Source organism: Ornithodoros turicata, chromosome 4 (assembly GCF_037126465.1).
Source record: "Ornithodoros turicata isolate Travis chromosome 4, ASM3712646v1, whole genome shotgun sequence".
Classification (NCBI taxonomy): domain Eukaryota; kingdom Metazoa; phylum Arthropoda; class Arachnida; order Ixodida; family Argasidae; genus Ornithodoros; species Ornithodoros turicata.
This window is the reverse complement of record NC_088204.1, coordinates 61,250,835-61,267,606: the sequence shown is the minus strand read 5'-3', so window position 1 is coordinate 61,267,606 and position 16,772 is coordinate 61,250,835. Positions and strand designations below refer to the sequence as shown.

The window sequence follows — 16,772 nt, the reverse complement described above, 5'->3', positions numbered from 1 at the left end:
ATGTCTTCCAAAAGCTACCTCCTGGGACACTTTGAAGCCCTTGACTGGCGTCCCTTGCAGTTTGTGGATCTCCCGTCGACGATATCGTGTGACTTGTGCGCCGTCATTCCTGAGAAGATCTTCAGGCTCGAATGTTACCATTCCCTTTGTGAGGGATGTTACCAGAGCGTTCTTCGAAGCAACCGAGGTTGTCCGCTCGACAAGCAAGAGTTACTCCAAAGCGAAGTCATTATTTTACCAATTAGGACGACGCGTCTGCAGAAACTAGAGGCTCACTGTTTCAACTTCAACCATGGATGTAGTTTCGTTGGGTCGCTGGAACGATTGAAATCTCACTTCTTGAAGTACTGTGAGTTTCACGCGTTAGCTTGTAAGAAGTGTTGTGCCACGGTGTTCCTTAAAGACGTCGTGAACCATTACATGGAAGGACAGTGCGGGGAAGAAAATAGACCGAGGGGAGATGTTGATATTGACAGCAGTGTCGTTGAGATTGGCAAAGAGATCAACGCCTCACTAGTAAATCTGGCCGGAAAGCTATGCGCTATTGAACACCAGCTAAACAGACATACTGTGGGGATCGACACTACGAAAGAGTTTGTTGTGAATTATGCGCAGGTACTCCGCACGATTCAAGAGGAACATAGGCTCTCCACAGAGGGTGTATCAAACATGGCCAGTAGCCTGCACAGTGTTACGGAAGCGTTATCTTCGGTTGAAGGGCAACATAACAACCAAGTTGTAAATGCCGCCGAAATCAGGAACACCGTCACTTTCAACCGGGAGAGGCTAACTACTCTTGTGGAAATGCAAAAAGAAGTGGCTCAGAACATAGTGAGATCGATTGAAGGGTGGAAACAATGCTCCGAAAAACTTGAAGCGATGTCGAAACGCACACAAAATCATTTGTCGTCGCCCGACGACAAAGTGAGTAGCTCGAGAAATACGCCCAGAGTTCCACAGGCTCCCATAGGATACGGAGGCAATGTTGCTTTTTTCCATGTTCAAGACGTCGACAAGCTTGAGAAGGAGGCAAAGGAGGTATCGCTCGTCAACGCTTCTTCTGACGTTTTCGTCTTGCGTGGCTATTCTGTAACGTTAAGTGTTGGGTTCAAACAATATGATAGCGTCATACACATAGGTGTCTTCCTGCATATTTGTCGTGGCCCCAAAGACTCCCTCTTGAAATGGCCCTTCTTCTTGCCTTATACTCTTATTTTGGTTCATCCAACTGATCAGACAAAGAATATCGACAAGCATATCGATGTCCCAAAGGGGTTTCAGGAACACCCCGAGAGTTTCAATAGGCCAGTCGCAAGTCGCAATCTCGGCTACGGCTGGCCTATGTTTTGCAAACTGGAAGATGCACGAAATGGTAGCTTCGTTCACGAGAACGCAATCACTGTTGCCGTTACCCTTATGGAAGGATGTTGATAATCCGTAGGTTTAACTATATATCGTTGGTCACATATATCAGCCCGTGCGAAGAACGGCGCCCTAGCCTGTGGCACGAAGAGGATATTATCATCCTACATGTCGCAGGTACATCAGCCATGATCAGCTAGGTCTACGTCAACTCATCATCTTTTTATTTCTATCCTGCACGATCAATTACTCTTTCGTCCAGTGCAGTTTGTACTTGCCAGTAATAAAAATCTGGTTGTTATGCACATGCAAGAGCTACGAAAAGGGAATTTACAAAGGGAATGATAGCAAGTCAGTGTGGCTCCACACTGAGCTTGACACAGCTTGACACAAATCGAAGAACTATAACACTGGGCCTTGCAAAAACGTCCTTTTTGGAGGTACCTAAGCTACGTACAGCCCTCGCTTGAATGCGGACCGCTGCCTGTAGAGGCGTTTCTTTTTTGTGTGTGTGTGTTGGTCGTTTTTGTTAGGGGGAGGGGGATCTGCAGGGCACGGATGTTTGGGCATATGCCTATAACCGCCTAGAAGTGAGTATATACGCGACATTTTCCAGGTTAAGTAACAAGGTGGTTTCGGCGTGTTGGTAAGAGTCAACTGGCTACGATTGCCAAGGTGCAGGGACAGAAAGGACTAGACACGGACAGGCACTTCTGCTTCCAACAAAATATAAAGTACAAAAACACACTTTATTCATATTTTGACACACGCCCTCTGAGACCGCTTTGAATCTTATCAAGCTCCTGTCAGTGATACAAATTGATATTCCGTGCTGATATAATTTCCTGAACCCTTAATGTGGCTTCCACAAGCTCTCTTTTTATCACATCTAATGACACATCCAGGATTTCACATGCCTCAAAGAGGGATTTACAACCACCTATAGAAACACGTTGTTTTAACGTCTCCAGTTAACATTGCCAACTTTGTCCTCAGCCTGCCTTTTTCTCAATCGCATTGCGTAATTGCCTTTATTCAAACCTCCCACGCCCTTTGCGCGCTGAAGATGTATATTTCGACAGAGAAACTGAGTACGAGGGTGTATAAGGTTACTATGTTCCACTCTTTCCGTTTTCTTTTTACTTTTTTCTTTCTTTCTCTCTCTCTCTCTCTTTTCTTTTTTTTTTTTTTTGCAACACGCTTTACGCTGCTCGTGCGGTGATTCACCGGCTGGAGAGCAGTAACAACAAGTTTATTTTTGGCTTTGGAGAGTGGGGAGGTTCCTCGCCACAGGCGATACTCTACCCCATTGCTGGTGGGAATGTGGGGAATAAAATCACGAGCCCCTTCACAATAACGATTGAAGTCCAATGGTGTCCAGAAATGTCAGAAGAGCTTTGAGCGCAGAGCGTTGCTGGGCTGGATTAGGCCAGGGACCAAGCAATTTCGACAGGGAGAAGGGGCAAGAGTCCAGCTGACGAAGAGACTCGGAGAGTGTGGTACACTACCCCATAACACGCCAAACATTAGATGTGATATATGAGAATGAAGTTAAAGTTATGTACAGGCACAACGATTCAGTCCACCATTGGCTATGCTACGCCGCTCAAAAGGAAGATGAAGAAAAAAAACATGAAAGAAGCAGCAATGGTCATTGAGATACAGAGTATGACTCTGCAGCGCCTGGAGCAAACCGGTAGAAAACAGGAACTCCAAGAAAATCAGAAGACATCGACAGTGTTGCACGCGGCTCTGACATGGGCAGAGAAGTGCAGCCAGGTTGAATATCTGTCTGCTAGCATGCAGTACTCAACTGAGCACAGAGTTGCCACCTCTCCGTTTCGTAGAGCTCACATTCGTGCTCTAGGGCGTGCTCAATGTTCGCCACGACACCACATTTGGAGCATAGGCTTCTGTCATAGTATCCGACCCGGTACTTGAACTGGGGAGCCAAGTCTACATTGAGACGAAGCCTGTGCAGGAGGGACGTAAAATAGCGTTGTAAACGGTCTGGAACTGCGAAAGACAAAATTAGATCCACCGAATACATGAGAGACCTGTCAGTGATGTCCCAGCTCCACTACTGGCGAGCTAGTGGCTGGATGAGCTCAGTCAGAAGTGATCTCCTGTCTCCTCTCGACAACACTATTGGTACAGCCGTCAGAGACTGTTGGACAGCCGTTGCCACTCTGTCAGCCTCTTCGTTTCCACTCAAACCACAGTGACCCGGGACCCACTGCAGGGATATATGATGACCGTGATCAATTAGAAGCTGAACTTGATGGAGGATATCATTAACAACTGGGGCGAGCGATCCACGAATCTCCATGTTGGCCATACATTGAACAGCAGCCTTTGAACCCCAGTAAACAACGGGGCTTAATCGGGGCTGGGGGCTTAATCGCTTCATCGTCGTTACGTTCGTTACAATATAACGAGTGGCGGGAAATTCAAAAAGGTGGGCACGTGACACATTGCGCGTGACGTGTACCACGGCCTTCACGTATCGCGCGAAGAGCGCCGTGCACGTGTTCTATCACATGCCTACCTGTTTAAATTTCCCGCCAGCCTTTTTGAATATCCCGACACTCGTTAGCTTCTAACGACCGTAACGACGATGAAGCGATTAAGCCCCCAGGTCCGCAGAGCGTCACACGAGGCCTTACGCAGAAGCAACGCGATAGCATAGAGCTGAGCCGACGTTGATGATGTGCGGTGTGAGATACGGTGTCCATGCGACACATCGTCCGTTTGGATACCAAACGCAGCCGATCAACATTCATGGCTAAAAACTCCAGTATGATTAGTATATCTACTATGCATCATGTCCGCTGCTAGCTGTTTGAGAACTGATGTAGGCACTTTGTTTCTTGTGACTTCGGGAGGTAAGGAAGATTCGATTGACTCCGAAATGGGAGATGATGATCAGTAACGAAACCAAAATAACAAGAAAATGAGCGCGCTGTTCCAGCCCGCCTTCGGTCGCGCGTCCGCGCTTATCATAGTCTGCTATAAATCGGAATAATAGAGCAGGGTCTCCTCCTCGTCTGGAAAGATAAAAATTCGGAACGGACGTGCTTGAACGACTGAAATTTCAATTAAATGTAATTTTCCAGCCATGTGTCCACCGCCAGGTTCCTCCTATCATTTAGTTGAGTTTGAGTTGAGCTGGAATATATATCAAACCGGAAGATATTGAATTCGTCACCTAATGAATTCTGCTACTTCCACAAAGATCCCCTAAATTAACCCTACAGAAAGGAAAAAATGAAAAGTTAAAAATAGAAAAACATCACCCCTCCCGGTCACCGAACTGTTTGTACACATGCGTAGCTGCATCCCCTAACAACAACAACTTTATTATGGAGAGTGGGGAATGAATTGCGAGAAACTAGCAGGAACAGACTTTTACTTACAGGACTTACCTCTGCGAAAGCCCAACTGAGATTTTGCAAAAAGCTTGTTGGATTCAGGCAAGAGACAACCGGTTGGTTTGGTGGCAGGACCCCATTGATTTTATTCTACGCGGGTTATGCCCGCACGTGAAACTGGATGACGATGGTGGCAGCGCTGGGGCTGCTACATGACTCCCCCCTCAGCGGAGCGGTTGATGAGATGAATGGTGCGGAGAGGGGCAGCCCAGCGGACCCGACGTGGAGGCAAGCGGCGGGGCGTGGTGGACGTAGAAGGTAGGGCCGAAGGTGAAGAATGAGGTGGGACGGCCGGTGCTACTGAGGAGGGGCGGTAGGCTTGGTATTCCAGGAATGCCGGCTTTAACCGGTTCACGGATACGGTTTCCGTGCGACCCGCGATTTGCAGGGTGAAATGCTTGGTACCACGATGCGTGACCAGATAAGGTCCGTCGTATGGGGGGCTGAAGAGGCTTGCGCACCCCGTCGTGACGCACAAAAACGTGGGTGGTCGTCTGCGGAAGAGGGTGCTGAAAAGTTGCGCGTGAGCAAGACCGAGGAGGATGAGACTGGAGGTGGCCGAGTGCGGACCGTAGACGGTCGACGTAAGACGTCATGTCAGTGGGACACGCTGGGGACGAAGGCGGGAAGAAGGCGCCGGGGATACGAAGGGTCGTCCCGTAAACAATTTCTGCCTGCGCGCAGCGCAGGTCCTGCTTCACTGTGGAGCGTAATGAAAGGAGCACCAGCGGGAGCGCTTCTGTCCAGGTAGAGGTGGCGGCAGCTTTGAGGGCGGTCTTGAGGCTGCGATGCAGCCGCTCTACCATGCCGTTCGCAGCGGGATGTTAGGCGGTGGTTCTGGTCTTGTGTCCGCCGAGCAGGACGGCCAGTTTGGAAAAGGGCCAGTTTGGACTCGAACTGGCGTCTTCTGTCCGTCGTAATAGTAGAGGGAGCGCCAAATCGGGCGACCCAGTTCTCGACGAAAGCGGCGCTCACTGTAGGAGCGGAGATATCCTTGATGGGCGAGGCTTCTGGCCATCGGGAAAATCTGTCGATCATCGTCAGCAAGTACCGGAATCCCCGAGATGGAGGCAGGGGGCCGACGATGTCGAGGTGGACGTGAGCAAAGCGTGTATCTGGTTCAAGAAATCTTCCGGGTGGAGTAGTGGAATGACGGGTGACTTTGGACCGTTGGCACGGAACGCAGGAGCGCACCCAATGCGTGATGTCGCTGCGCATTCCGGGCCATACGTAACGGGCAGCGACAAGCTGCTGTGTGGCCCGGATGCCAGGGTGTGAAGTGGAGTGAAGGGGGTCAAACATTTGACGGCGTACGGACTGGGGTAAGAATGGACGAGGAGAGCCGGATGGCATATCGCAGCAGAACGTGCTACGGAATCCGGGGATGGGCTCGTCTTCTAGGCGAATGCCGGTGGAAGGAGACGTGCGGAAGGATTCTATTTCCTCGTCGGTAGACTGAAGTTCGGCCAGTCGTTCCGGGGAGACCGGTGAGGAGGCGATGGCTGAAATGTCTACGCGGCTCAGGGCGTCTGCGACGGGATTGAGGAGAATGAATAGCGAGAAACTAGCACTTACCTCTGCGAAAGCCGAACTGAGATTTTGCAAAAAGCTTGTTGGACTCAGGCAAGAGACAACCGATTGGTTTGGTGGCAGGAGCCCAACTGATTTTATTCTACGCGGGTTATGCCCGCACGTGAAACTGGATGACGATGGTGGCAGCGCTGGGGCTGTTACAAGCTGCTTAGACTATTTTTTTAAAAAAAACTTCTTTTCGTTGACCGCTCTCCTTGGCCCCGTCCCGCACCCCAAGCAGTGGGCTGTCACTGCCGCTCACCTCAGTTTTCTCTGTGTCTCAAGACTCGTGAACTGCATGTGATGTTCTTCTAGTGTCTCTTTTCTAGTTTCTTCTTTCTTTATTTCCTCTCCTTTTTCCTTCTTTTTCTTTTTTCCGTTTCCCCTTTTGTTTGGGGAACAACAAGCCGGCTCTTTGCCTGGCTAACGCTTCCTTTCGCTTTTTTTTTCTTAATAAACCTATACCCCCTTCTAGACGTACCAACAGTATTTTCTCCAATACGTTGCTGACTGATGATAACCAGGTGTGACTTGTGTGGTGTAATCATTTTGTTATTCAGTTTGTGCTACATTATATTGAAATTGTATCGGACCTCCACAAATTTACTTGGTCATATTAAATATCCTGAACAAGGAAACATGTCGGAAATTGGAGACATCTGACTTAGCACCTCGATTATGGACCGGTATGATCTTTGCTAGTTTTAATTCTTGTGGGAAAATACCGTCTGAAAAGAGCTCGTCGAAAAGTACCAAAAGGGGTTCTGCCAACAAATTGGCAAAACGCTTCAGGAATACTGCGATGTACCATCAAAGCCACAAGATTTCAGTGGTTCCATTGATTGAGTGGTGGCAAGGACTTCATCGGGTGAAGTGGGAAGAAGAAAGGAGGAGTCTCTATTCAGCGTGCGAAAGGGTGGTGGTGATGCAACGTCGATACCTATGTGGACACGATTTGCAACGTTACAGAAGTGCTCCTTGGACAGCTCTCTACAATGTCAGGTGGACCAATAACCTGTACGTCATGATGAAAAAGAAGGCGCGAACCAGGCGCGTCGGAAGCACTGTTTCTTGATACAGCACTATTAACTGTACGCCAGAGTTGCTTAGAGTCGCCAGCGGAACAAGCAGTAACATGCTGAAAAGAGTCCCGTTTCGCTAGCTTGATCGTGTTTTCAAGGAGATTATTGTACCTCGAACAACGACTGCGGAAAACAGTGTTCTGTAGCGACAGCCTCACCTTGCGATGCAGGTTGTTCTTATACTTTATACTTTTGAGAATCCCTTTCGTGATCCAAGGTTGCTTAATCACTGAGCGACGATCATGGGTGCTTATTTTGGACACCTTATCGATTGCGCCTTGGAGTGTAGACATAAAGTAACTGAACTTCTCTTCCACATCAGCAAAATTGTTAAAGTTCGATGTAACCTGCGCTATAAGGATTCCGGCTAACGGATTCCGGATTCCGATTCGGCTCGCGCCTACATATATTATTTCGTGGTCAGAAATATCACGCGCCGCGACGCCATGGCACAACCGGTCGTCAGGAAGGTTGGTGAGTATATGATAAAGTTAGAGAACCCGGACCCGACAGACGGAAGCGTGTAGCAATTGAAATCAACTGTTTAAACCCGGTGGAGCTTTGGCTTTTCGTGTATGTAATGGTTTGGGAACTTTCGTTCAGAAGATCGACGTTCAAATCGGCAAGAATGATTGTGTTAAATCAAGATGACCATAGCGCATGCAGAAGGTCATAAAGTTCCGACAACAAGAAATTGAGGTCACTGCTAGGAGACCTACAAATAACCCCTATGACAAGAGGGCGTCCAGGGAAGTAGCTAACCGAAAGCGGGTAGTTGGGTATCTCGATAAACAAAGTATCTACCAGGGGCTTGTTCATATAAAGATCATCTCTACGTGAGTAGGGGATGGCACATTTAGTATACAGGCAACCCCACCGTAAAAGTCAGCTCTATATGACTGAATTCAGCTGCGTAGCCGTTTAAGTCAAGGAGCGGATCATGGCTTGGATTGGCTTCATCTACTTTTATTACCGAGCCACTTCTCACGGGTCTGCCTATCCTTAATTCTGATATTGATAAGGATCGCAGGGTCACCCGTCTTTGTGGGCAATCTGTGTATGGCATCAAAATCACCCTTCAGTAGAGGGGGAACCTGAAGCATAGGAGCAACCTCATTCACAGTTTTCAAAATTTCCTCATCCAGTAGAAAAGGCATACCCCATGTTTCAATGTTACTGTTCTACGATCATCCATATCATTGAGGGCTGTGACCGCTACACGTGTGAACGCCGGGTGTTTCACACGCCAACTTGAGCTCTTTGACCATAGATCATTCAGCTTGTCCAAAGTGCTTGGCCCACGGAGCTCCCCTGCGCATCAGTGCCAGGTTCTTCGCTCCCTTTTTGCTTTCATGCACGCCACTGGACTCCTCGAAGAGCTCGAAACAGAACTCCGACCTCTCGTCGCTTCGCGTTCACAATAACTCATCCTCTCATATTAACCTATGTGAAGTGGGGTAGGGTCCTGTAGCTACCACGGGGAAACATCCCATGTCACCATCACTTCTCCTTCATTAATTGTAGTTTTGTTGTTGTTGTACTGTTCCATGTTGTTGATTTTAATTTTGAAATATTTTACTCAGCTTGAGCTCTAGAGTTGAAGTTTCCCAACGGGTAGACGCCTCCCATGGTCGGGGGTCCCCTAGTCCCGTAGCTTTAACCGGTACTGTTGTGAACAGTGAAAACTTTTCGGGATAGCTCGTACATAATGATACATTATCAGAGACCCGAGCATACGCACCCAGAAACAAAACGAACGCCTACTGAGACTCGAATGAAAGCGCAGAGATCGATTAGTTGGTATGCTTCAGACATGATGTTATCAGCGATTGTAAACGCGGACATAGACAGACAGGTCAAGATGTCCTTCCAAAATTCCAAAGCCAAAGCCAAAATAAAGTTGTTCAAGATGTCCTCTCTATGTCCTTTTCTTCATGCGAGTTTGCAAGTCGTGATAACACCACGTGTATTGATCCCTTTTTTTTTCTCACGCACGCACGAACTCTGTTTGGTTTCATCCAACGACAAATATTGAAGGACGATGTTATTGACCAACTTAACGAAGGTTTCCAAACAAATCCAGTCGATAATAATCAGTTCCCTGTGTGAACAATTACGAGAAAAGCCCTCCGAATGAAGAATTGAAGCAACGCTTGCATTCGGTGAACAGAAAATTAAGCGGAAAGAAGACAGAAGCAACAGAAAAGCGCTCGTTGTGTGCGTCTCCTTATTATCGTTCGTTTCTTCGCGCTACATCTTTAGTAATCATTTGCCAACTAGCCCCACAGTCGACGCTTCTTAGAAAACTCTTGAACATGAAATTCTACAAGCCTGATTACTTGCTTAGAAAACAACTCACACTCTAACCAATCCAGTGTCATGCAGATAAGCAGTATATTCAATCAAACCCGTTGTCTACAAAAAGTGATATCCGGCAGCTCTCACCTGCAAGGTGTTTGATTGCATCTGCCACATCATTCATGTTCCACGGGGAAAACGAACTCTGACGCTGGGAGTAAAAAAAAAGAGACAGATAGAGAAAAAAAGAAGACTGATCATCAAATGAACGGTTACTTTATTTGAACCAACAATATAGGTGGCGTCAGTTCAATACTTCTGTCAGGTTCCTTTACTTTTTTTAATTTTTATCTTTCTTTCACATTTTTGCATCGCCTACAGATGTCACACGACATATTGGCCGGCGATGCAATAAACATGGCTAGGGGAAACACAGGTGGAACACGTGTTCGCACTTTTTTTTTCTTCAAGTAACAATAGGAAACGAAACATTAGTGACATTTCAAAAACAAGTGCTCTCACAGTTAGATGAACTTGTACAAGAATATCGGGGATGTTGTTCTTGCCTTCTTGACAAATTCGACCAATCAGTAAGTCTCGATGGCTCAAGGTCTTTAGTCATCGTACATGAGTACCGAAATTGTAAGATTGACAGCTGTGATGCAAGTTCGAACGCATAATGTTAGAAATATTTACCACTAAAACTACTCAGCATCCATTGCGAGTGCGGCAGAATATGCCACAGCGGGTGCAAACGAGTCAGCCATGTGCAAGGAACATGTTAGGGAATTCTTACACCAACAGTGATTGAGTCGTTGTGCACGAAACCTTTCTTCGCTACATCTTGCAGTATGCAGAGCTCTTCTTCACCGAAGCCCACGTTGGCGTCTTTAACTGGCTTAATGAAACACTCGCTGTACTCATCTATATATTTTGAGACGTCAATGTGAGGCTCAATATTCTTTTTCTCATCAGTTGGGTGCACCAACATTAGAGTATAAGGCAGGGTAAATGGCCATTTCAAGCGCGTGTCGTCTGAGCTCGCACAAATGCTGAAGAAAATACCTAAGTACACTGTGTCATGATATGACCCAATGACAACTTCCAATTTACCAGAGTAGCCAAACAAGTGAAAGATATCAGACTTCCGAGCAACTCTCTTTCCAGTCAACGATTCTTTCTCAATATCGGCAAAGCCCTGAATGTGAAAATAGGCAACGTTCTTCCTGGAGGGGTTAACTGACTTAAGCTCACTCAAAATCTTTTCAACCGAATGAAGTTGCTTGCATGCTTCAAGCACAGCTTTTAGGGTTCTCGTCACGTTATTCATACCGTTTATACCTACAGTAGCACCTTGGCCATGTGAATCTTGCGGATCCCTAGCACAACCTTCACCTTCTTGGGCGTTGTCGGTCTCATTGTTACTTTCTTCTATGGGCTCTTCCACTGCTGCTTCTGCATGCTCTGAAGTGTCATCTGACAACTCATTGTTTATGACACGTACCCAATTAGTCAGTTCTTCGATTTGCTCCATCATGACACGCATCCTCTCGTTTACAGTCTCGAAGCTGTCGTGATTTGTTAGACATTCTTGTTTTCCCACGGTGGTCTTCGATCCGTCAACGTTTGATACTTCACTGTCCAAGGCTTTCCTTCTTCCTTCGGCGTGACTGGAGTTGTTCCTCAATTGCAGACAGTCGGAGCGTCATGACCCCCAGTGAAACGTCTATCTTCTTTCCCATCTCCAATGCAGCGTCCATGACATCTGCCGCTGAGCACACAGTTGGAGGTTGGCGTGACCGTGACCACACTCCTTGAAAAAGTGCTGCTTCACTTGTTCGATAGTTCCAAAGAAATCACATCCGTCTTTGAAGTTGCAACACTGCGCCTTTTGTTTCCCTATTTGCACAGGCGTCAGCATTAACTTGCCTGTACCACTTTCTCGGAAGTCTTCACCGTCTAAAGGGCATTGTTGTTTAGCCTGAAGAACATTCTGGTAGCACAGTTCACAGAGCACGTGAGAACATTCTAGAACATACGTCACTTTCGGAACAACGTGGCACAAAGAGCACACCATCAAAGGGCTGAGATCGACTAAGTTCATGAAACGCCAATCCATTGCTTCGGAGAAGCCCACGAGTCGTCTTTCTGATGTCGTCATCTTCAAGCAGGGAAACGATAAAGCATTGGGGACGATGTCGAAAAGCCGCAGCTCTCAGCACAACCGGCCCTTTCGGGGATGCGTAGCGCGCATTAACCGGTAAAAGAATGCCGAACGCAGTTGTGATCAACTTCATGAAACTGGCCCCAACTGGGAGGACGCCCACAGAGGGCTTAAAGCGTCCTCATTGTATCAGGCATCTAAAGTTGACATCGAGATACCACTGTACCACAGCATAGCTTTCTACAAAAGGAAAACGATGATTCAGATAAAATATCTTATCATATGTAAGGCATCAAATTGCGTGGGATTTGAAACCGATGCAGGCCATGCACGACAGGTGGGCGTTACAGTATTGTCCCAGTTGCATATGACATCACTCTTGTCCACTTCGCTGTGGAAGCCGATAAGAATGCTTTAATTTGCCGATAATGCTTTAATTTAGTAATGCCTTAATTTACGATAATGGTTTAATGTACGAATGCGTTTACCGATAAGAAAATGATAAGCATAAACCAAAAATGCTTTATACACGCGACGGCATGTGTAATGGCGAATGACCATTGTAATGCAGAGAAGCTTCGAGTGAATTGAGTATGCATGTTACACTGGTTGCGCTTCTTTTCTACATTGAACCCACGCCGGCGCACTCTACTGAGCTGCACAAACAGAACCACCGGAAGTTGACACGGCCGCTACGCTAACTGCAAGAACAGACGTGGGAAATATGCATAAACGCGAGTACAGGAGATACTCCATGTTGTCTTGAACTGTGTTGAAGTGTGCGTCGTATTTGTGTCTCAGAATCTCCTTGTTATTCCACAGTGCCTGTGGCAACAGCAAGCTGGTGCTAGGTAAAATTTTAGAAGAAAATCTTCCTGGGAACACAACCGGGAAGGAATTATTGTAAGGGGACGTAATGATTAGTATTTCACTTGCTGGGTAGTGTTACTGATGGTGTGTGACCAGCCCCTGCTGTAGAGAAGGTGGTGTCCCTGTACATGAGTCCTGACCGACGGTGATGGAATGTCCCAGCGGGCAGATGATCGTGGCCTCACGCTAAGACAGCGCCGGTAGAACTGAGAAGAGGGTGCTCCAGGCGCGTGTCCGTCCTCGTCGTTGTCCACGTACCGCCACATCACTCCCCTCACCCCTCTGACACGGAGCGCCGATAAAGCAGAAGAAACCCACGACTTCACTGGAGGAGGATAGCGAGGGCGACTATGGATGACGTGCACGGTTGAACAGGTGCATGGCAAGGCACACGTTGGCGAACGATCATAGCTGGTGAGCACCGGGAACGACGACCCCTTAGCCCGAGAAGAGCGGGGAAGTGAGTGAAGGTGCTGTCGGAGTAGTGGTCCTGGGGTGGCGCGACCGGCACGGGAGTCCAAGCTCTGAGAGACCCAGGTTAGGTGACAGTGAGGTTTAGGCTGTACGAGCCGTAGTAAGATTCCGAGACGCCGGCTGAAACGGGCCGCGGCGTTGGCTGCCACGGCAGGTGAGCGCGAGGCTCGAGTGTCGCGGCCGGCAGTTAAAGAGTGCCGGTGTGCGGTAAACATCGGGCAGGAGTGAGGATGGATGTAGCTGTGAAGCGCATGTACGCCGGAGGAATGTACTTCGCAATATGGCATCAATAGCACAGCGGTGGTCTTGCGGAGTAAAGGAAGCCGTTGAAAAAAACGTCATCAGGTCGAGTACAGGCCGGTTCGAAGGAGTCGAGCCTCAGTGCGTTTGGATGGGTGAGGTTGCGGATACGCAGGGAGCATCAGGCTCGATCGGATGCTGTGTCAGAGCTATTGTAGCGGAGGTAGAGGGGCTTCCAGGCGGCGCGGCAGCGTGCAATCGGTGCTGGACTTGCGAGAAGGTTGCCAAATTTGGGATGGTAAAAGGGCCGAATTATGCCGAACATGGTGTTCGTTGTTCGGGTCACCAAATGTAGAGGAGTTCGTGTTCTTTTGGATGAATCCTGACCGGTGGTGATGGAATGTCCCAGCGGGCAGACTATCGTGGCCTCATGCTAGGACGGCGCCGGTAGAGCTGAGGAGAGCTTGCTCCAGGGGCGTGTCCCTCCCCGTCGTTGGTCACGGTTCGCCACACTGTCATCAACCTCCATGTTTACATACAGCTCAATGTTCCACAACAAAATGAAAAGTGACCTGATGCACATGGGCGTACCGAGAGGGGGGCACGGGAGGGCCGTCCCCCCCCCCAGGAACTCCAAGGTCCCTTGCGAAAATAGCACGCTCTTTAGTCATAGATCATAACGATGTCTCAGATGTCATTATAGGAACCTCTGAACACCCACACCGTGCGCAACATCTGCCTCCAGCAAAAGATTTGGTAGGGGGTGAGGGTTTGCACTCTTGCCCCCCCCCCGAAGCGCTTTGCCCCCCTTTTTAGAAAAGTCGTGGGAACGCCCATGCTGCTGCAGTGTGCAGGGCATGAGAGGTTTGACTGCTTTTTCTAACCAGTACCCATTCAGTAAACCTGGGTTACCTGTGATACTAACCGATTCGTAAATGCTTAAAGGTCAGATATGCCGATTTTGAAGTGCCGCTAAACTGAGCGATACTCGCGCTGTGTCTTCATTAGCGAACACTGAATATGTGTGTGAAATATCTTGGTCCAACAGTTTGTAGTTTTTTAGAAAACATTTTTTTTTAGTTCCCACGTCCGCCAGTCAGAACCGTCGGCAAATCCTGCGCACGGGCGCACTGACGTCACTCCTCTCGGTGTATCTGACTTTGGCTTGGCATGGACTCTTGGCTTGACCGCTTGGCTGCTTTCGTTTCGTCCTCTGTGCATCGTACATAAGCGAACAGCTGTTATGTTATTGGTAGCCGGAAACAAAGCATGTGCATATTTTTTGGCACGGGGTCCTTTGGAAAGTGCACTTCCTTGTGCTGACCTTGCCGTTTATGGGCTGGAGCGATATGATACGTGATATGCCACGGCGAAGTTGTCGAGAATGCGACGGTGCTACGCTGTTAGAACAATTCATCGGAGCATTCAGGTGTTACCTATTATAAGTTGCCAAAAGACCAAGCAGTGCGAAGCTCTTGGCTGACAGCGACAGCGGTGCCTGCTAAGTTCCACTCCAAGGATTTCGTCCACGAATGTTATTATAGGTCACGCGCGACTCCAGAGGCAATTTGGAATCTCGGCACGAAATCGTCTGATGAAAATCTGAGGTGCTTAACACACAAATTTTGAACGTGCCACGGAGGATCAAGGCAAAAAACGAGAGCAAAAAGGTAAGTCGAGGTTCAGTTATAAAAATAGCAAGCGTCATGTATCTATTTTGTAGCTGTCCTAATGCGCTCACTCTGATATAGCCACGATTAACAACACAACAGTATTGATAACCTAACTTGTGAATTACCACAGGTGCACGCTGAAGGCGGAAATGAAAGCAGGATCTGGCTTGCATCTGGTGCATGAAGAAACTGCTGACACGTTAGTAGCAGTCTAGCTGCCACCAACAGGTATGACAATGTGATGTTATAATTTGAGCATTCACCTATGTTCCACTTTTCATGGGCGCTCTCATGCAGACATTTTGACACCACTCCTAAATCTGCCCTCAACGTTACATCCTGTGCTTTCAGGGTGGAAAACAAAGGTCGCCATTCCGATTAGCTGCTATCTCCCAGTTCAAGCACTTTTGCTGTCCGGACACTGGTTCCTGTGGATGGGGTGGTACAAGCTTCACTGTCTGATATAGAAAGTACGTTACATCATGCATAATGTAAAACCCCGGGACTAGGGAACACGAAGCGACAGACACACGTGTTGTGACTGTCCCTTCGTGTTCCCATTTGCATTGCAATTGCATTGCATTGTATTGCAAAAAAAAAACAGCATAGAAAAACACAAAAACAACAACCTGGAAAGCTGCCTGTTCTAGTGCTCACATGGAGGCAATGCAATGAAGTAACATGTTCCATTCATGAACTGTACATAGTAGTACACATCACAATGGCAACCGATTATTCAGATTTTTCTTGAGCTACTTTGTCTTTTGGAGCTTTGATTGCCCAGCCTATTATTGGAGCTTTATGTGATTCCCCTCTTGAGATACTTTAAGGTTGCTGATGCTGTGCAGTGTGTTAATTTTGAAACTGTACTGTGCTGAGGTACAAAAGGAGAATTGTCATATCTGCATTTGAATATATAGGAATAATTTGTAAGTACTTTCCTTGTTGACATTTATATTTGCACCAGGTCCCAACATTGTTTATTGATGGGAAATGTAAATAAAGATATTTATTTGCTTGCCAAACAATACACAAATGTCGTCTTTTCTAGTGAGATATTCCCTGTTCACCAGACATAAATGTGGAAAACTTAAAGCGGCACAGTGATGGTAGAGTCTAGCATTGTTTTTTGCCACTTCACATATATTCACTGTTATTCGTGTGCACGTATAGGACTAGGATACATACTACTATGCTACTAGGATACATACCAGCATGCGCATAAAAAATTATTTCGTATGCAGCCACACATATGGTTCAGAAGATTAGATAGATGATAGATGTCCAAGCATATACGTATAACTGCGCTTCATGTGCAATGGGTAGGCTAACGCATAACTTCCATGAAGACAAGTTACATGGGCCCTGTAAGACTGCCCTTTGCGAATGGTTTGGTAACGTGTCTCTAACTGTAAAGGTAAGAGGCAGTCGAGAATGCTGCAGACAGGGTTGCAACTTACATATTGTTTATCATGTCCTACATGATAAATTTTAAATACAAAGTGATTTGTGCAATAATTCCTGAGTACGGAATTAATTCCGAGGCTGGCCAGTGATGTCACCCAGGACGACAAGTCACATAAATTGCCTCTAACACTTTTACACC

The 16,772-nt window shown here is 47.4% G+C and overlaps 1 protein-coding gene across 1 annotated transcript; it reads left to right on the top strand.

The window, feature by feature from the left end:
- On the top strand, positions 1-1,431 carry LOC135392490 (TNF receptor-associated factor 2-like). The gene has a single exon (XM_064623198.1). It carries the CDS (start codon positions 1-3, stop codon positions 1,429-1,431), a length of 1,431 nt encoding a protein of 476 aa, XP_064479268.1.
- Positions 1,432-16,772: the final 15,341 nt, after the last annotated feature.